The sequence below is a fragment of the Hipposideros armiger genome, unplaced genomic scaffold (genome assembly GCF_001890085.2).
Source record: "Hipposideros armiger isolate ML-2016 unplaced genomic scaffold, ASM189008v1 scaffold_128, whole genome shotgun sequence".
NCBI classification, from domain to species: domain Eukaryota; kingdom Metazoa; phylum Chordata; class Mammalia; order Chiroptera; family Hipposideridae; genus Hipposideros; species Hipposideros armiger.
This window is the reverse complement of record NW_017731478.1, coordinates 2,349,690-2,370,869: the sequence shown is the minus strand read 5'-3', so window position 1 is coordinate 2,370,869 and position 21,180 is coordinate 2,349,690. Positions and strand designations below refer to the sequence as shown.

At 41.0% G+C, this 21,180-nt stretch overlaps 1 protein-coding gene across 15 annotated transcripts in view; it reads right to left on the bottom strand.

Annotated features, from left to right (window-relative positions):
• The window catches only part of CLIP1 (CAP-Gly domain containing linker protein 1), a 113,181-nt gene that overhangs the window by 21,722 nt on the left and 70,279 nt on the right, over positions 1-21,180 (bottom strand). For 13 of the 15 annotated variants that reach the window (XM_019648913.1, XM_019648912.1, XM_019648898.1 and 10 more), the window contains 9 exons: positions 19,525-19,641; positions 17,593-17,650; positions 17,004-17,087; positions 15,965-16,121; positions 14,399-14,564; positions 14,085-14,300; positions 8,290-8,406; positions 6,138-6,244; positions 1,181-1,301 (listed from right to left, as the gene is read on the bottom strand). In XM_019648913.1, coding sequence (XP_019504458.1) covers positions 1,181-1,301; positions 6,138-6,244; positions 8,290-8,406; positions 14,085-14,300; positions 14,399-14,564; positions 15,965-16,121; positions 17,004-17,087; positions 17,593-17,650; positions 19,525-19,641 — 1,143 coding nt within the window. The remainder of the gene's footprint in view (positions 1-1,180; positions 1,302-6,137; positions 6,245-8,289; positions 8,407-14,084; positions 14,301-14,398; positions 14,565-15,964; positions 16,122-17,003; positions 17,088-17,592; positions 17,651-19,524; positions 19,642-21,180) is intronic. The other 2 variants (XM_019648910.1, XM_019648911.1) reach the window with 1 other exon arrangement.

Here is a 21,180-nt window from a genome sequence, read left to right as displayed (position 1 = left end):
AAACATCTCTTAATACTATTAGCTGAAGGAGGTTGAACAAATTACTACCTTATTTGTGTTTTTGTCTCCCATGTGTTTTACAAATGGGGATGATGACAGTACCACCTCCTAGAATTACTGTGAAGATTAATGAATGAGATAATAACTATCACTTATTTGTGCATGTCACGTAGTAGGGCCCAATAGATGTGAGAGACTACCACCAACATCATCATCATTCTGGAGTCTAGAGATGTGGCATCTCTTTTGTGAAGTAAGAAAATTGTGGAAAGCTGTGGTAAAAACTAAAAAGTCTGAAATCAACTCTCCAAACTAACTCTCCACCACAGACTGCACCACACCAGTGGATACTCTACAAAATTACCCCAAACTACTTCACCCCAAGTGAGAATTAATGTTTGCAAAGTATGCTGGGGAAAAACATTCTCCCTTGACACACAAAGCAAGAATTAATGACAAGTAAAAAAAATCTCTTAAAAACGTCATTTTGAGCTTTTTTGCTCAGAGATCAGCTGTGACTAAAAATCTAGCACTTTGATTCAACTGTTAAAGAATAAAAAGCAGAATATACAGCATTCTTTAAAATCATTTTTGTTTCACTGTTTAATAAACTTGTCAGAAACCTTTGTGATTTAAACCCAGAAGCAAATAGGTTGTGACTAGCATTTTATTCCAGGTGTAACACACATTCCATATATCAATGCCCACAAAGGCACATACATACACAGTTCCATTAAGAAATGCTTAAAAAATTATTTTTAATTTCAAGAAAAGCAGAGTTCTATTTAAAAACACCTGCCAACCTCACATGAAATCCACATTCTTGGAACCCATTTCCTTAAAACCAATTTTGATGAAAGAAAAAAAAATCTTAGAGAAAATCCAAGCAGTAGTATGAAGATATTGTTGCTTCCCATTTAAAGGCACTGCTACAAGATCGATCCTCTACCTGCTTGCAAGTTCCCTGTGCTGATGTGTGTGTTTCTTTTTTAAAGAACCTGTCAACTTCTACCCTAAGCCCTAGAGCAGCATGCTTGAAAACAAGGAGACACACAACACAGGTACAGTGACATCCCATCTGGAATGACCCAATCCCACGGGGCTCATCTCTGAGTTGCCTCCGCGCGGTGCCCAACATCAGCATGGCAGAGCTGGGAACGCCCACCCCAGGCCCACTGACCTTTTGATGACTCGTGACTTCGTCCCTGCTTCTCCCCAGCTCCTCGGCAAGTTTCACGTTCTCCTCTTGCAATGCTGAAAGCTGCTGGGACTTCTGAGCGGCTGCCTGCTTTAGGGTTTCTCTGCAAGGACAGTGAGTGCAGAGTTACCATAGAAACAAGACAGGCAAGGAAACTGTGGGAGACGACCAGCTTCACAGCACTGAGGAAAATATATCTGGGTCACGTGACTGATAGGATCTATAATAACAGGAGGCAGTGTTATCTACATGCAGGAGGGGCTAAATGGCTTTAACCTCTCAGGAGGAGGATCGTCGCCCACAATTATTACATTTTTTTAAACCGAATAAGCACTACATCCAGCCTCTCACCACCCACACTTACCTTATTTCTAAACACTCCCCACACAAAAAGCAATGTTACTACAAAATAAATGACAAGTGAAATGGTCAGTATCCCTCTTGTCTTTAGGACGATTTCCATTACAAAATTATACTAAAAACGACTATTACGTTGACAAAGGGATTTACTTTGCTGCCAAGGTGCTCTGTTCAAACTGCACAAATCTGTAATCTGGTTTTTCTTTTTTCCTGACAGAAATCAAAATCTAATGTCTCATTTGCGAGTACCTGTCCAAATCAAGTGCTGGTGTGAATCTGAGTATACTTTTTGGACAAATAGAGGAGATATCCCAAAGAAAACGCAGTTTTCTAGTTACGTTACGTAACAGGTGTCTTCTTTTGACTATATCCTTCCCATAATGCTAACTTGTAATTAAAAGCAGCAAATAGAAACATAGGTTGCTAACTTGTATCATGAATGTCGGCATCTAAAATATGAGCAGGGTAAGTATACTTATTAAGTATCTTTCCATTATTAAAATTAATCCAAAATATATATCCTGAATTATTGTCTTCTGCACATGGACATTCAAAATACTTTGATCACTGGATTTTAGTTTATGCCATAGCAGGGTTTGATGTAATAATGAATTTTAAGTCTGTTCTGGCTCAACTCCATTTAGTGAGCTGTCATACGTGGCTGAATTCTGAATCCAGTCATCTGGGTAGGAATCCATCTGCTGATGCATGAGCACATCTATTTTTAACTTCAATTGTCTAATGGGTGGTGGTGCTTGGCATCTTCAGCTTTTTTTTGATGTTTAATTCTCCATCCACCTAGAATATGCATACTGGGATGACCGCATAAAGACGTAGAGGAATAAGTCTACATGAAAATTCTCTCAGCACATTAAATTTGGCATTTTACAGGGATGTTTATTTAGCAAGTGAAGAAAAACTGAGAGGAATTTTAGCCTCAGGTAATGAGTCACTTAAACCCTTTTCTTCCCAGGTGGTCACGGCCTTCGTTAGGGGCTGTTCGGTCTCAGGTATCAGCGTTTGTGTGGTCTGTCAGTGATTTTTATGATCCTGTTTTCGCTATTAAAGGTTTTCATCTTTCAAAGTTTTTGTTTTTTTTAAATCCCTGGTTTCTATTATGAGCCCACAGTAAGGAAAATTAAAACAAGTCGTCTAAGAAATATCAAAATGTCCTAAGTATTTGTTCAATGTTTTAAAATCTACAAAATGCTTTCATGTACATTTTCTTATTTAATCCTCAAAGCCCAAGGAAGCTCATGTTATTATTACATTTTAAAGGTCAGGAAACTGAAGCTCAGGGAACTGAAAAGACTTGCCCTAAATCATAAAGCCAGTAAGTTGTAGAAGCAAGAAAACTGGACTTAAAACTGGCAGATGGACCTCAGCTGTGATTCGAATATAGAAATACAGTACCTTTTATCTTTAGAGCGCCGTGGGTACATGCACTTCACAGAGGAAGGAGGCTCTAACAGCCCAACTCCTGGGCCTATTCTAAGGAATAATTTTTAAAGTACCTATAAATATAGCTACTTTTCTTTCTACATAACTTGAAACAGAAAAGACTGTCAGTTTTAAAACTGAGAAACAAAATATTAATATTGACTTGCAAACATTCTACTTATGAATTGATCGTAAATATATTAACTGCCACGCTAAATATATTCTAGATTTTTCACTGAAAATAGGAGCTGGCTAACCCAAATCAAGAATTTTCCTGAAACCAGTCTAGTACATAGCACAGAGGAAAAGGAACATTTAGTTGTAAGTGCTGGGTTTCCAGTGCAAAGGGCAATATTCTATAGGAGGTGGTTCCTGTTAGACCTATGTCGTATTGGTGTCCCTCCAGGAACGGGGGAGAGGTAGGGGGACGACCACCCGACAAGCCCTAGAGGACGTGAAGAGCCCCCGTACATGCTAAAGCACAGAAGAACAAGCAGCTGCTCATTCTCTAGCTTTCAGCACCGAGGAACTAAGGAACAGTAAAATGACTGCTTTGGGAGAAGAACTGTTCCCATTACAGAGCACATTTCTATCCCATGGTCCTTGAGATGTGGCCACGTCTAGGGCAGGGCCCAGTGAGTCACTGCAGGGAGGGGCTCTTTCCACCTACTGCTCAGACCTCCCTCCAAAAGCAGAGAGCCTGACAGATGTCACTGGGGGGTCTGCCACTGCTCCTCCCTCCTGCTGAGAATCCCGCCAGGTGACTGACAGAAGGCTGACTGACGGCCTCAGGTCTGGTGGGCCAGAAACAAGGTAAGAATCCAGAGCAGCCTAGGCTGTGTCCGCCCTGTGGTCTGGCTCCTCCTCGCCTGAATGACTCCGCTCAGGGATCAGAGATCCGGGCATCAGGCCCCAGGGAGAAAGGCAGGCCAAGGTCAGAGGGCCGGTAGTGGGGCCACCGTCTTCTGCTCCAGATTCTTTACTTCCACAGGCACGAGGCTAAGCTTTATTATTCACTGGGATCCTTCAAGGAAGGGGGCACAAAAACAATGTCTCCCTTAATAGAGGTGGAAGCACCGCACACTAACTGGGGGTGGTGACATGACAGAAAGATTTAGTAAGGACGCTGAACTAGGCCAACGTAATGACCATGACAAGAAACTCCGAAGTCAGACAGCAGGGAAGAGGCATTTTCTTGGAACTCCTGGGTTCTCTTCGCTAGGTCCTCTCTGGCCCTGACCCTCCATTTCCTGGGGCGGCCCAGAGAGCTCAGAGGTGGGATCAGGGCAGTGGGAGGTTGGTTAGGGGATCTCCTGCTGCTCAGGGCCCTCCCTCACCAGCTGCCTGTGTGACACAAATGAACTAAAGTCAGCTCAGTGCTCCACATGTTCCAGGTAAGCATAATTACTTGTGTCACAGGGGAAAAAGTCCTGAGCTGTACTGAACCCACCCTCTCTGCACTGATCCTGAACTCATTTCCCCATCATGGTAACCACTATCTGTGTCACTGGGCTTTGGCAGACGAAGAAGTTTAAGCCTCTCCCGACGGCCATAATCACAATTGTAAATTTATAAATCTGTGTGCGTGGAATTGTTGGGAACCATTTAAACACCATCTAGAGAAGTATGAAAACTAAGACTGAGGAAGGGATTGACCATCAGCACCATAAGGAGCTCAGGTGAGGATATTTCTAGGAGGATTTTAAGAGCTCTGAAGAACCAGACAGATGCCAGTTTAATCCAAGCTTGATCCACGAACAGTATTGAGCATGTTGACTTGGGAATGGCAGTTTGGAACTGATGCTTTGCTTTTCATTTGAACCTCATCTGTTTGTTTGATCGGAACTGGAAATAAATAATATAAACCTTTGGGGGGACCACATATAATTCATCATTGTATCTTCCTAGCTTAACTGTACCTCACGTGAAGGACATGCTCAAATGTTTACCAGATTTATTGGCTTTAAATTTTTAGTTTCACATAGTTGATGCAGTCTAGTTCTCAGAATAGAAGAGCAAAATGAAATCTACACTTTAATTATCATGAAATTGCCAGATAAATAGCCATCTGCAATAATTATTAAGAACCAAACTTGAAAGGCGGTGTTGACAAAGGAAATGTGGATGGTGTGTCTGCCTGAAGTCTAGGTTACGTACCATCTGATGGGTAAATCTTGAAAAAGTCTGCCAAATTCTGCTCGTTTCATTTCCATGCCAGAAGATTTGATTACTCTTAAAATCAAGATTACTGATAATCTTAGTAATGCTGCTTTTTTTTCCTATAGAAAAGGTTTTCAGGAATTTATTAATAAAGGGTCTGATGTTTCCAAATGTTAAGATTGGCTATTGAGGCGCATTGGTTAAGAGCTGGCTTGGGACGCCAGTTCTGAGCAGCAGGACCCCGGTTCGGATCCCCATGAGGGCCAGTGACACTGCCCTCTACAGCTAAGATGGTGAACAACAGCTCGACCTGGAGCTGAGCTGCTGTGAGTCACCGGTGACGGCATAGGCTGCAGCCCCTGCGGCAGTGGGCTGCTGTGAGCCATAGTGAGTGGCTGCCAGCCAGCGTGAGCGGCCGACAGCCAGTGTGAGCTGCCAAGAGCCACTGTGAGCGGCCGTCCAGCGGCCGGCAACCGATTTGCCTCACCCGGGAAGAGCGCAATGATAATACCAACATGGACCAGTGAAGCGACATCCTCCACAACTAGACGGAAGAACAAAAGGACAGCAACTTGTCTGTTCCCCTTCCCCCGATTCCCTAGCACTGTTCCCCTCCCTCAATTCCCCAATAAAATCTTAAAAAAAAAAAAAAAGATTGGCTATTGTGTAAGTATACTACTTAAAAAAAAATGGTTCCATTTGTATTTTCTAAGGCCTTCCAAAGTCACAAATGAATCCCAAATGTCCTAATCATTAGCCAGCACACATTTCAATTTGTTCCCTTACCTTGCCTATAGTTCTGACTTAACAGTGATTAGAGGGGTTACTTTTCAGGTATGCAATAGCATTCTGGGGAACAGGAGGGTAACCATTACTTGTTACTTCATGTACTTGTCAAGTATTTATTATAATTAGCATTATTTTCACTTTTGTGATTTTAAATAAGTTCCATAACTTCTCTCAAAGGAGATAAACTTACATTTCTTTCCTGAATTCTTCCATTTTTTGATTCTCTACAGTCAGAAGCTCTTTTGATTTGTTCAGCTCTTCCACATTTTTCAAGTTGTTTTCTTTAAGTGTATCCAACTTAAAGACCAAGAGAAAAAAACTTGATGAAATTATTTCATTTTCCAATGACATGATGGGACAAAGACAAATTATTCATGAAAATGTGCATTAAAAAATAGGTAAAATTAAGTCACTTGCAAAAAAAAAGGCACCTGTGTGAAGAGGTTCCAAATGAGCAAGTCTGTTACAGACTGCAGACCTCCCCCTTAGATTTAGTCAGACATTTCCTCTGCTCCTGGCCAAAATGTCAAACTAAATTGCTTCATAAATTAAAACAAAAGTTTCCTTTCACCTTGTGTACAATTCTCAATATGTGTCATTGAACTTGCTATTTAAGTATGAACCATCTTAAAAAAAAAGAAAGAAATTGCAAAGGCATGACATCAGTAAAGGTTATACTTTGTAATGAAAACAAACCCCTTTTCTTCCCCACAGAGTAGCAATTTAGGATATAATATTTTTCAATGTCAGTACCAAATTTACATAGTCCTCATTAAAAAATTATTTGAATCAAAATATTTGTAGATGGGAAACGATTTAGTTATCCATCTGAACTTCAATCTGAAAAGGAAAAAGTCATGTAGTGGGACTGAAAGGCATTCATCCACATTCAACCCCATCTCCTACCCCTGGGGCACACAGCCAGCTAAGGTCTGGCCCCTGGCAGGAAATCCGGGTATGCAGAATGAGTGGGGATGTGACCAACCCCCCAGGCTCTGGCAGGGGGCTGGAGTTCTGTGTGCGGAGTCCCTGCCAAGGATGGCAGGTCAGTATGGGCCATCCACTACACAGGGTGTGCTCCTGGTGCCAGGATGGCTTTCTGGGACTTGGGTTGTTATAACCTACAGCCAGAGACACTTTGGCCATGTCACATGTCACCCATCAGGAGTCCTAGAGATTCTCTTGCTAGTTTTTAAAACACCATCTTCCTTTCAATGCCCTCTAACATTCTAGATTTACAGAACAAGAAAACCAAAATATCACAGTGGGTCTAGAAAATGATTCATCCAGTCCAGTACTCTGGCTATAACAAAGACACCAGGTGTTATGTTATGGAAGCACACAATTCTCCCCAATTCTATCCTCAAAGGTTAGAGATATTCCCTAAAATCTTCTACTTCAGCTTCTAATTTTGATTATCATCTATGTTTTTTTAATGCTTTTATATTTTTAGCTTAAGTCTTCTTCTCTTAGAACTGTCAGCTCTATAAATGTACTCCCTTCTATGTCAAGTTTTAGTTACCTACAATTAATCTCAAAATGTTCTTTTTTTTTTTTTTTTACAGATTTCCATCCATGACCTTCCATAATGAGAAGGCCTCGTCTTTACAGTAGCCTTTCAATGTGGCTATCCCTTTCCCGTCTTTGATTCCTAAGATCTTATCTGCCAATCACTTTAAAAAGCACCTGAAGACCTACAGAACGTCACATAACTATTTGGGTGAATCAATCTGCTTAGGATTTAGGTGATATCTTTCCAAAGAAAGAAAAGGTTGGTATGAGTTCAGAGGGTGGAAGGAGGGAAATCAAAGAAGGGTATAAGAATGAGAAATGCTGCTTTTGGACAGAATCAAAATTATCTTGACACCACAAATTTGTCCAAGACCCAAAAGTGACTAATACAAGATAACACAATAGGGAAAAAGTACTGAATTAGGCCAAGAGAAGTCCTACGTCAAACTCAGGGCTGAGGAATGAAATTTAGTGGCTCAAAGTTGGAAAGAGTTGAGGAAAAAAATGTGTGTGATTTAAGATAAAAGATACAAAGACTGGAGGATGTTATCAGTACCTCTCTCATTAATTCTAACACTGAATAATTGTCATAGAAAGTCACACTAGTAGAGTTTTCCCCTCGTTTAAAGGTTGATCCCACTAAATAAGTAATGAAGTAATACACTTTATTTCATATTTTCATGGTTCTGGTGTACATTCGACTCTGCTAACATCGATCAAACCTGTATGAGGCCACACTTCAAAAAATAAACAATCCTGAGTTAGTGATCAAACATCCCATGAAGTCGATAAGCTGTCCTTTGCACAAAAAGCCATTTAAATCTGATTACTTCATTCTGTAGTTTTTCATTTGTTTGCTTGGTATCCTCCAAGGAGGCCAGAGTTTCGGTCTTCTCTTTGGTCATCTGTTCCATTATCTGCATGGCATCTTCTGCTGTTTGAGCAGCCTAAATACAACAAAGCAGTGTGAGAAACGAGGATACCCCCTACCAACCCCATTAGGTTAACTAACGCTCCAGCAGCAGCAGCCTCTGTGTGGTTAGAGTCACACAGAGACGGGGAGCCAGCCCTCACCCAATATCAAACAAACAGACTAAGACCTGAAAGGCCTTTATGCCCACCCGACGTACAACGGTGTGACACACCCTTTTCAGACCATTTTTCAATGAGCCAATTGTCATGTGCAATTTGCATAATTTCAGACCCCTCTAAACCTACACCTTCCAATGCCAGTTCCAAGTTACACTGACAGGCATGCTCATCACTCTGCCTCACGTTTGCAAGAAACGTTCAGTGATGATAGAGTAGCATCCTTACAGAGCTGCATTTTTCTCTTAATCACACTGACTGTTGTACGTTTAAAATACTATTCATGCTATTTCAAATTTGGGACTTTTCAAATCATTCAGAATTTAGGTTGGGAATTGTTCAAATGAAAATTATTTGGGCAATTATAATGTAGTTGGTTCAAGTGTTGAATGAGAAGCATTGAATGGAGAAGTCTATGAGAAGCTATGGGTAATGAATATAAACATGGCTGTGAATAAAAAAGATAATATGCAGATGGAAACAAATCCTTAGCGGACAAGATATAAAAAAAAATCATAAAATGAATTAAAATCTTTTTAGGCACTTGTTTACAATTTCATGTGGTCTGATAAAGCTTACGGGAATCCTGCCTTGTACCTTCCCTGTTCCTAGCCACGGAGGTTTCACTGGAATCTTCCAATTCCGAATGGATAGACACAATGAAATGGTTAAAAGCCAAACAGAAGATATTATATACTTCAACATGTGCCCATTTTACTATTTATTGTTCTTAGGCCTTTAAGAACCACAGGTGACTTTTTCACGAAAATTTCCCCTTAAATTGAAAAGTATATCCTTGTTATTCACAGTTTACAATTTTTTCTAATGAAGAGAGAGACTACTGCAATTAGACGTTTAGTAAAGAACTGCCCTTTCGGGTGGCAACAAATAGCTGGAGACCTATAAGCAAGTGATTAGATGGGGTGGCCCTCCTTACGCGGGGACGCTAACAGGTTAGTGCAGGGTTAGTAGTCCAGGTGCTCCACACCAGAACCTCCCACTTTACCGTAAATGAGTGAAGAGTCTCGAGCTCTCTAATTTTAAGAGTGAGCTTGCTCTTGTCTTTCCTCAAAATACGGTTTTCGTTTTGGGATTCTAGGAGATTGGCTGAAATGTGGCTGTTGGTTTTGGCCAACTGGCTAATCTCTTTCTGAAGGATGAAGTAGTTCTCGGCCAGCCTTTCCTTCTCCTTTAGGAGCTCGTCCTTTTTCAGTATCATCTCTCTCTTCTCAGCCAGCAGGCTCTTGTTATCCTGCATGGCCTTGGCCAGATCGGCCAGGGTCACCTCGTGGTTCAGCCGGAGGTCGTCCAGGATCTTGGTGAGCGAGCTGTGCAGCTCCTGCAGCTCTAACTTGGATGTGGACAAGCAGGCGAAATCACTTCTGAGGGTCTCGATGTTGGCAGCGAGTCGCGCTGTTTCTGCACTCAGGAGTTCCTTTTCCTTAATTATCTCCACCCTTTTTTGCTCCGATTTGGTCTTCTCTTGCATTAGCATGAAGTTTTCAGACTGGAGTGCCTTCATGCAGGCTCTTAGCTCTTCCAGCTCCTGCTCCAGGAGTACCACTCTCCCGCGGAGCCTCTGGTTTTCGTGCAAGGATGACTCGTTGTCCTTGGCCCTGTCTCCTTTCTCCAGGATTAGGGACCGCTGCATGGTCTGCATCTCCTCGTTTAACTTCTGACACTCCTCCTGCAGGTGCAACCCATCCCTCAGCAACATGTTCTTTTCAGAACAGCAAGACTTGAGTTCGGCATTCAAACTCTCCTTTGCTTGTAGGGTGTTAGCGTGTTCTTTTTCTAAATGCTTTTTGGAATTTTGAGCCTCTTTCAACATCAAAGAGAGCTCGCACTTGGTGGCTGCCAGCTCTTGGTTTTCCTTCTTCCTCTCCTGAAGCTCTTTCTTCAGAGCATCGAGGTTGCCGAGTAGTTTCATCTTCTCGTGCACAATGATCCTTCTGTTTGCAGACTCTTGATCATATTTCCTTTTGAGCTCGCCCATGGCTTTAATGGAATTCTCTCTTTCTGCAAGTAAATCTCTGTTTTGCATTTCCAGCACGGATTTTTCTTTCAAGAGACTATCGAGCTGCTTTTTGAGCTTAGTCATTTTCTGACAGACCATCTCCTTCTCAGAAGTTAGGTAAGTGATCTCATTCAGGCTCATCTCGACACCGGCAGCCTCTTCCGAGCATTTGTTGAGTTTTTCAATGATGAGCCTATTTTCACTTAGAAGCTCTTCTTTTTCGGCCAAGAGCCTTCTCTCCGATGAGGCCAAGGTTTCCTTTTCATGCAGAAGCTGGATGCACTCAGAGTCTGTGATTTCTCGACTGGTCTTAATTTCTTCCAGGAGTTTTGTGAGGCTGGCGTTTGTAGCCTGGAGTTGCAGAACCTCCACCTGGGCCTTCCGCAGAGCTTTGCTGGTGTCATCCAGCTGTGCGCGGAACCCACTGGCTTCAGTGCTGAGCAGCTGCTTGTCCTGGAGGGCGGCCACCAGGCTGACGTTCAGCTTGTCCTGATCTCGAAGCAGCACATCCTTCTCGAACTGCAGTTCTCTGTTGTCCTGAAAGAGAGCGTCTCTTTCTACCTTTAAGGCCATGCACATGTCATTAAGACCTGACTGTTTCTCTAATGTTGCCTTTTTCTCGGCTGTGAGATCATCGATCTCCTGCACCAAGGCGTTCTGGTCTTTGACTAGCTCCTCAAAAGAGCTCTGAAGCTTCTGAATGATCTCATCTTTATCTTTAGCCAAGGCAAGGTTTTCGGTAACAAGCTTCTTGATGTGACCCTCCAGGTGATCTTTTTCCTCCAGATTCTTCTTAGACTCAGCAATCAGATTATCTTTGCTCAACTGGAGCTCTTCGATGAGTGCCTGCAAGCTTGCTTTGGAAGCTTGCAAAGAGTCATTTTCCATATTTATCTTCAAGAGTTCTTCCTGTGCAATATCGATTTCTTTAAGCAGTTTCTCTCTCTCAACAGCCAAAGCTTCATTATTGTGGTGCTCCTGCTGATACAGCTTTTCAGCATCCTGCTTTTCTCCTAAGACTTTCTCCTTTTCTAAATTAAGAGTTTCATTTATTGACCACAGTTTCTGTTGGTCTTCCTGAAGCAAAGTTATTTTGGCCTCCACCTCTACCAGCTTTGATAAAAGTGAACCTTTCTCTAACTTTAAAGCATTTCCCTCCTGTGCAAGAAGGTGCTTCTCTGATTTCAGACCCCTCAGCTCTTCTGACATTAGTTCAATTTCTTTTTTGGCTGATGTTAACAAATAAGCTAGCGACTACAGAAACAAAAGATGGAAAGAATGGAAACAAAATGAAATCAAGCAGACAAATGCAAGCCCAAATAACTTAATGTAACCTACATCATAAAAGCTTTAAAATTTTTACCATCAATGTCATACAAACTATCCAGATAATAAGGGAAAGAAACCGGATGAACAGAGCCCATAGAAGGATACCATAAAGCAGGCTTAGCTCTGCAAAGTGCTGATATGGTTATTACTTTATCTTTGAAACAACTTTTGAAATTATTCCTGACAGCTACCTAGAAAATAAAAACAGTAGTTTGATTTTGACATCAGGACATAAAAGATTCTTTCCAGCCATTCCAATTAACCAATAACTACTATTGTAGAAAAGAAGCACAAAAGAATCTTTAAAAATACAATCCAAAACACTATAAAAAGTGAGTGTATTTTAGAAAAAAAGGGGGGGATAAGGGCGGGAGAGCAAAAACTGTTGCTTTCAAACTAACTGCAGGACCTTGCTTACTAAAGGACAATCACTGGCCCGAGACTGATTTAGTACCAATATTACATATAACTTACTAAAAAGTCAGTCTAATTTGCTAGGCTTTGGTGACCAAAATGGATTTTAAAAACAATGTCTTGGTTTATAAAATAAACAAACTGACCACAATGTCTATACCAGTGCTGTCCAGAACTTTCTGCAATGGTGCAAATGTCCCTTATCTGCACAGTCCAAAATGGTAGCCACTAGCAATGCAGTGAGCACTTAAAGTATGGTTAAGGGCGACTACAGAGCTGGATTTCTAACTTTATTGAAATTTAACTAATTTAAATGTAAATGGCCACACATGGCTGGTGGCTACCCTACTGGATGGCACAGCTATAAATCACTGGCTCTTAAAACCAGGGAACACAGAGGCTTTGGGGCTCCATGAACTGACATTTTACATAAAATGTGTTGAGTGTGTATCTAAACTTTCCTAGGGCAAACCTCTTCAGGCTCATCAGATTCTCAGAAAAGCCTGTGAGCCTCTGCTGTCGACAAACACTGAAATCCACAGAAATCAAATAAGCAGACAACTCTGGATGGGGGAACAACTCTGGCATTTTAACCAAAGGACCCTTGTAAAAACAAAAACAACAACAAACAATATTCATGAGACTTGACACAAACTACTAGAATGCTGTGGTCTCGTCGGGCTGTGACATTTTAAGGGAAACACTAAAAAACTGGAGTCTGTCCAGATAAAGATAACTGCAAAGACAAAAGATCTGGAAGTTGTACCCTGTGTTAAATGGCTCACAAAACTGGAGCTGTTTCACGGGGAGAAGAGAAAGCCTTGATGGCCAGCATGCAGGAGAGAGAAAAAGTAGGTAGGCATCTTACATATGACACATATTATGTCATTGGTCCACTTAGTCCACAAGTTTTAAATGGGATTTGTTCAAGTCCTACGTATGCTCTTTTGTATTTTCTTTCTACTATTTCTCTGGCACATTAAAATAATTATAGACAAGTATTTACTTTTCTTTGAACAAGTTAAATAGGAGTAGGGAAAAGTTAAATAGTAGTAGGAAAAATTAAATAGGAGTAGGGAGGTTGAACTTAAGTTCTGAGAGTCCAAAAATATATTGGGGCACAGATACAATCCTGACACCATAAAATGAAATTCAATATATCAAGTTCTACTCTAACAATAGGATGTTTCCTCACAGCCCCTGAATCAGGCTTCCTTGTCAATAAGCTCATGGTGCCTCCTGGGGACATATAAAGTGCTCTCTGGAGTCCTCACTGCTAAGTTTTCCTCTGAGAGCTGTTCCTCCAGCCAGGCTCCACCCCCAGCTCATTTGTTCACCTGGCTCCGCCTTTTGCTTTTCTGCAACGTGTCTCTCCCGAGCCCTAGCGCAAGGTGGCAGCAAGATGGCCATGATTAGAGGAACATGCTTTCCCACAACAAAGAGTCTGTTACAAGCAGGCAGACAGAGCTCAGGCAACAGAAGACTCTTTGTGGCGACAGCTGGGGAACAAGCAGCAGAGGGGGTGATGGCCACACAGTACATTCACAGGAAAGACCTGCAGCCATCACCAGCCCTGGGAAGGACCGCAGCTGGTACAGAACACTTGAAGCCATAGGAAATGTGATTCACCCTGTCATGCCGTTATGCCCTCGTCAGGCTGACACTTGCAAAGGCCCCTGGGCTCCTGCCACGTGCTGCTGCTCCCTCAGCACCCCTCCAGCCCGATGCTGAGCTGGGATAAACTAATGCAATGACGGAACTCTCTCCATAACATACTTTGGCTTTGTCAGCTTGTTTTTTCAGTTCCACCATCTCCTGCAACAAGTCACTGTTCTCCTTTCGCGCAGCGTTCAGCCTCTCCTCGGAGTCCAAGAGCTTCGTCTGTAGGTTCCGCAGGACTTCCTCGTGCTTTGCCTTTGTCTCAGAACTCACTTCTTCATGCCTGGCTTTCAGATCTTGACACTGGTTGTGGCTCATTTCTACCTTCTTTTCCTGCAGAAACCCCAAGTGAAGGGATAAGTCATCTGGCCATATCTGTACCAACCCTCACATTCCATGCCACTAAACAGTCCCAGTTATTCTCTCCTTACCAGGTTCAACAATTTTTCCAGCAATTCTTTCTTTTCTTCCTCATGCTTTTTAGCTGCTTCTTGCTGGCTCTGTTCAGCTTTGAGAGTTACTTCCCCAATACTTCTCTGCATAAAACTTACATTTTCATTAGCCTTTGTAAGTTTTAGCTGTAATTCTTCTACATTTCTAGAACAAGTTTCAATAAAAGGTGTCAGCTTTTTAAAAGAATGCATTGACTACTACAGTTACACTTAAAAAGATACTGTTAAAAATAATTGTATTAATGATTACAAATGTTATGAGTAATTAATATCTGAAATAGGCAAAAAAACTTGTCCTGAAGCATAACTTTAACAATTGTGATAGTTATAAACATGATTTAGAGTAATAACTATTGTAACTGTGAAAGTTTATTATTTTATGTCAATAGATCAATAAGGAAAAATGAGTAAAACCTAAACATCCTAAAGAATTGAGTATTTAGAAAGTTTCAAAATTTTATCAGACTAAATTATCAAACTCATTCTAGTACTGCTTAAGAACATAAGATATAAAAACAATGATAAATCATTTGAAGCTCTAGCTTAACGATAACCATATGGCAAACAAAAATGTACAGAAAACGTGGGACATCAACCTAGAGAACGGGCTTTCAAGTGAATCCAAGAACAGAGAAGGGAGGCTTGGGTGGTACCTCCGGATTTTATGCCCCTAAAACACCTACAGAAATGAACTTCTCAAAGGCACCATGCCACAACCACCTGTGCAGCTGTGCCCACCTCACAGCAAGTTTGACCAAAGTGGGCCAACCAAGACCCAGTTGCCAATCACCCATCAATGCTGAACCGTGTGTGGGTGCATGGCTGGATACAAACAAAACTTTGCGAAGTATTAACACTATCAGAATCACAAGTCTAATGGTACTAAAATGGCCTCTAAACATTTTTGCCTTACAAAACATTAGGTTTTGTATAAAACCCATTGTATAAAATGGCTATTAAAAGAAAAAAAAATCAAAGCAACAGGAACGTCAGAATAAAGGCAAAAACAGAAGTTAAGATAAAAGCAGCGCTGGCACTGAGGACATACAATGAAACAAGGGCTCTGGACCCAGCCAGCCTTGCCTGATCTGACGCCTCAGGCAAGTTGCTGAACCTCACCTAAGCTTCAGGTTCTCTTTCTTTAAAATGGGAACAATAATACACTCACCTCATAGGATTATTATGAGAATTAGGAAATATACTCTATAAAGTGGTAAGCATAGCGCACGGCACATAGCAAGCCCTTAGTAAGTGTTACCTATCATTGCACTGAAATAGGTTTAAGATATTTTTAACTGCCCATAAAAGATGTTATTGCCATTGGTAAATGACTACCTTTTCTTTACAAGTCACCAAAATGTCTACAACATTGTATTCCTTAGAAGGTTAGACAGTTGATTCAAGGATATGCTGAGGTATTAAGAGAGCAGAAGAGACAGGAAACTTGAAAACATACCAATCCTGGAGACATGGGCTCCTCTCCCGTCTAGACGGTGCTTCAGAGCCTAACCTATGGCAGGCTCCCTTATTAGCATTCACACATACCTTTCTCTCAGACGTAACTCATCATTCATTTTTGTCAGCTGAGAAGAATTATCTCCTGACATCTTCATTATTTCTGCAATGTCATTTTCCAGTTTTTCTTTCGCCTTTATCAATTGCTCTTCTCTTTCACCTCTCTCTCTGAATTTTGCCTCCATCTCTGAATTTGTATAGAATAAAAATAACACTGTTGAGTTATAATTAATAAACATTTACTGACTGCATCTTATATGCCAAGCCTTGCTCTGGGAATATTTGCATATAGCAATCTCTGCCCTCATGAAAATTAGATTCTAGCAAAGAAGATAGACACTAAACAAGATAAAGAAAATAAATAGCGTAATAGTGCTAAGTGCTAAGAGGAACAATAATACAAGCAGAGAAGGAAGCTAGAAAAGGAGCTGGGGAGGTTAAATCTAAGGCCTCTCTGAGATGGTGACATTTAAGTAAAGACCTGAAGGAAGGGAAGAGGACTGCAGGCAGAGGGGAAAGCAAGTGCAAAGGCCCTGAGGCAGGAACATGCCCGGCATGCAAGTATCACCAAGGAAGCCACTATGGCTGGAGTGGAAAGAGCCAAGCGAGATGTACTGTGAGAGGGAATCAGGAGAAAGGCAGGGCCTGATGGTGGCACAGACCATTCCTTTCACTCTTGAGAGAATGGGGGTCACTGGGTGGTTTTGAGAACAAAAGTTACATGATCTGACTAGATGTTGAAGGGTTGCTCTGGCTGCTATGCCGAGAACAGGCTGAAGGGGACAAGGGGAGAAGCAGGCAGACCAGGAGGCCACTATTATGATGGCTGGCTTGGCTCAAGGCTAGCAGCGGGAGTAGTGAGATATGGTGGACACTGACTTGTCTGAAAACAAGGCAGAGAGGATTTGCTGAAGCTTAGAGACCAAACAAGTATTTTATCACATTATATCACCATGAGTGAGGAAGTTATGCCTGAATAGTAGACATGTTATTGTAACATATTATAATTTTCTCAAATCCTAGGAAGCCTACTATATTTAGTGTTTAGTAACCAGGGACATCGTCTTACCTGTTAAATTTCCTCTCAACTTCTCCAATTCAGAAGACAGCACATTAAACTGCTCCTCTTTTTGGTGTAATTTATTTACAGTTTCTATTTAGGAGAAAGTTAAAAGTTTAATATATTTCATATTTAATAAGTGATCTAGAGCTTGGCACTATTACAACCAAATCAAATCATGTGCATGAGATTTGAGGCCACAGGGATACTAAAAAGCCCCATAACAAAGCAAACCACGGTTTAACAAAGCTAAAGAAGTAAGGACGCATCTCTCTTGCCTCCCCAAATCTGTACGTCAGGAAGGCAGCAGGCCCTTCTCATCAGCTTTCCTCCTTCCACTTTAAACTCAACAGAGCTATCAATGATGGCAGCTTGAGAGAATACTTCTCCCAAGTATACTTCTATTTTAACATGGAACAAGCTTTAAGCCAAGAGGAGAAACGATTAATGGGGTTTGAGACTTCAGGAAGCCAGTGGAATCCAGTCTAACTGCACTGCAGGAACTACAGGCAGCACACACTCTGTGTGCTCCAGAGGCTAGGGCCAGTTTGAGACACAGCATTCTCTAAGCAGCTGCTCACACTTGGGTTATACATACCTTGCATACTTCTCTGGACAGAGACCGCTTCCTCTGAAGCGTCAGCGAACTTTTCTTTCTAAAGGAAAAGAATGGGATATTCAGAAAACAGAAAGATTTCAAATTATAAAAACTGAAAGTTTCAATCAGTTATTAACGACAATGAGAATGCTATCTATTTTGTGTTGCTTTTTCCTTAACGAACATACTTAAGACATGTAGGCATCAATTATTACCATTCGCACATTACACATGTATACACACAAGAGAATGATGTCTGCGTGTGAGTATGTGCACACTCCTGGGTGTGCAGATATCTCTACACGTGTGTGAGGATGCATGCTTATGTAAGTGTATGCAGGTGTGTGTACAAACGTGGTGCCCGTCTCTCTTATCTATGACTTTCCTTTCCCATGATGTGTGGGTGTCACTGGCACGGCTCATGGTTATCAGCCTCGATTAAGCTCCAGTTTTTGATGCAGGAGGCAAAGTAGAAGGAAGAACAGTTGAGAAAAGGTAAGAAAAAAACATCCTACAACTTGGGATTAAGGCAAGGGGATATATATGAAAGGAAAAGTAATTTCCTGATGTGGAATAAACTGAGTTGTAAGAGAGAATTCTTTGAATTTAATTGGACAGCACTCTGACTTGCTGACAGCCGTACCGATGGTCCGGCCTAGCTTCCTGACTTGCTGGCACCAGGCAAGTAGGAGAAGGCACGGGGCAAGACGGGGTTATACCTGAAACCTAACGTGTTGGGTATGTCACTTGGAAGGTCTCTGTGTTTAGTAAAACTACGTAGTGAGTAACATGCCAAAGCAATGCACTATCAGAGGCAAAGAACAGATGATTTTTTTGAAGTACAGTAGTTCCCCGTTATTTGAGGTTTTGCCATCCATGGTTTTGGTTACTCACGGTCAACCAAGGTCCGAAGATATTAAATGGGAAATTCCAGAAATAACAATTCAATAAACAATTGCTCAGTTTGAAACTATGTGCCGTTCTGGGTAGTGTGATGAAATCTCATACCGTCCCGCTCCATCCCGCCCAGATGTCAATCACCCTCTGCCCAGCATCTCTAAGCTGTATACACTGCCTGTTCGTTAGTCACGTGGTAGCCATCCTGGTTATCAGATCAACTACAGAGGTCTCTCAGCGCTTGTGCTGAAGTCAGCCTTATTTTACTGAATAATGACCCCAAAGCTGGCTACTGTAGCCGTAAAATGCCTCTTTTAAGTGAAAAGGTGAACATTTTTAACTTGATAAGGAAAGAAAATGTATGTTGGGGTTGTAAGATCTACAGTAAGAATTTTCTATCTTGAAGATAAAATTGTGAAGAAGGAAAAAAAAAAGTTGGGCTTGTTTTGCTGCTGCACCTCAAACTACAAAAGTTTAAGCCACAGTGCCTGATAAGGGCTCAGTTAAGACGGAAAGGCATTAAATTTGTGGGTGGAAGGCATGAACAGTGACAGAAATGTGCTGCACCAGAAAGCTTTGAGCCTACATGAGGACTTCAGCAAAGGGGTCCTTGCAACCAGTGACCACAGTCACATATAACTTTTATTATGATGCACTGTCATAATTGTTCTATTTTATCATAAGTTATTGTTAATCTCTTGCCTAACTTATAAATTAAACTGTCATAGGTACGATAAGTATGTATGTGTAGGAAAAAAGTACTACCTGCGGTTTCAGGCATCCACTGGGGGTTTTGGAACGTACCCCCCCAGATAAGGGGGACTACTGGAATACCTACCTTTATTGCTAGTTTGGGTTTATCTGATTCCCCTCAAGGTTTTTATCAGCCAGTGACTAATACACTCAATTTAAATCAGTACTTTAAAAGAGAAGAAAAAAATAGGTGCAATACTTCTTTATGGAGATTTTTGTTTTTAAACAGGAGCAACTGAAATGGCCAGAACCCTACGATTCAGATTCCCAAGAGGTACTTACCAAAATCTGAAGTTCTTTTTCCAAAGCCTCTTTCACCCGACTGACTTCACTCAAGTTTTCCTGAAGGTTATTAAGCGTTAGCTCTTTTCCCTGCAGCTCTTTGGTAATGCTACTAGCCTACCATATAGTTACATGGTATGGAAGCAAATGAAAAAAAACAAAAAGAATGAGAAAGAAAAAAATTACAAACATAAAAAATTTATGAGGAAAAAAATACAACTAAACACAACTGAAAGGAGTAAAGGCGTGGGTAAGAATTTTTTTTTTTAACTCCAAGAAAGCAATCAATGACTTTTCACATGGTCAGTTCTAGATATGATTGTCTAACAGTTATTTTGAGATAGTTAAAAGAGAGTGTTTTTCTATATCTAAATTTGGAATATCAGCATGATCTAAAGCAGAAAATGCAGATGGTTACTTTCTAAATGAGTTTGTTGAGCAACTTCATTTTCTGGACTTTAAAAACCTTAAGATATTAATGGCAGATACGTGTGGTCTGTGTTATCATTTTCTGTATTTCTGTATAAGTCTAGAGTATCTCAACATATAAAATAAAAATAAAATTTAAAAAATTCACTAGACAACATTCATTTGAAATGGGCTTTCACTAAATCCGGATGTAAAAAAGTGGACCAATCATTAACTACATGTTCTCTACTAATTTTTGTGTTTTGATTGGTATTTGGGAACCAAGTGAGGAAATTTGAGAAAAATTTCCTGTAATTACTTTGTTATCTTCGACTAAGGTTACTTAGCAATTCTTGTTTTCTGTGTGTCCCCATTTCCCCCCATTTAACGATCACATCCCCTCCTCTTTTGCCAACAGAGCAGCTTCTCCCCCAAAAAGCTCAGGACATTTAGGATCAATACCAGCACATCAACTAGTGGCAGGAAGGCTGGGAAAGAGTATTCATTCCCCGAGCAATCCTTAAGTGAGGGTGACATTTAACAAGTCTAGAGAGTAAGAAATGCAGCTGGCGTGTGTTTCATATAATCTCCTGTGCCTTGACCAAAAGCATATCTGTCCATCTTTCCTCAAAAAAGCAGGGAATAGATTGTATTCCTCTTGTGGCACAGAAAAAAATCCAGTGAGACGTAAGTGGCATTGCAAAAGGCTCTAGGCTCTTAACCTGAGAATGCTAATTATCGCATGTTAATTTACAACGGTCTGGTAGCACTCAGGGTTCACCTTCTATTTTTATAAATAAACAATTATGTGGGGAGATGATCTAATAAGTTTCTATCTCAATTCATTCATTCATTTACCTTAACACCATCAACTTAGGCAGTTCTCTATTTTAAAAATAGATTATTATAGACTGGAACCAAGCTTAAACAGGAGATCACAGAATGGCCCAGAGATAAAGTAATATGCTGTCCAGGTTTATAGGAAACCAAAAGAAATTCACATAGTTGAGCCATTATTTTTTCTAATCTCCTCAAATGAAATTATATTCTAGATACTCAGAAGATACTATGCTCAACTGGGAAGTTTGTTCGCACCAAGCAGATGGTTTCAATTAAATCAGGAATTTGGAGGATGAGTTACCGTATTTCCCCATGTATAGGATGCTCCCATGTATAAGACGCACCTTAATTTTGGGGCCCAAAATTTGAAAAAAATGTATTACATAAAGTTATTGAACTCAAGTTTTA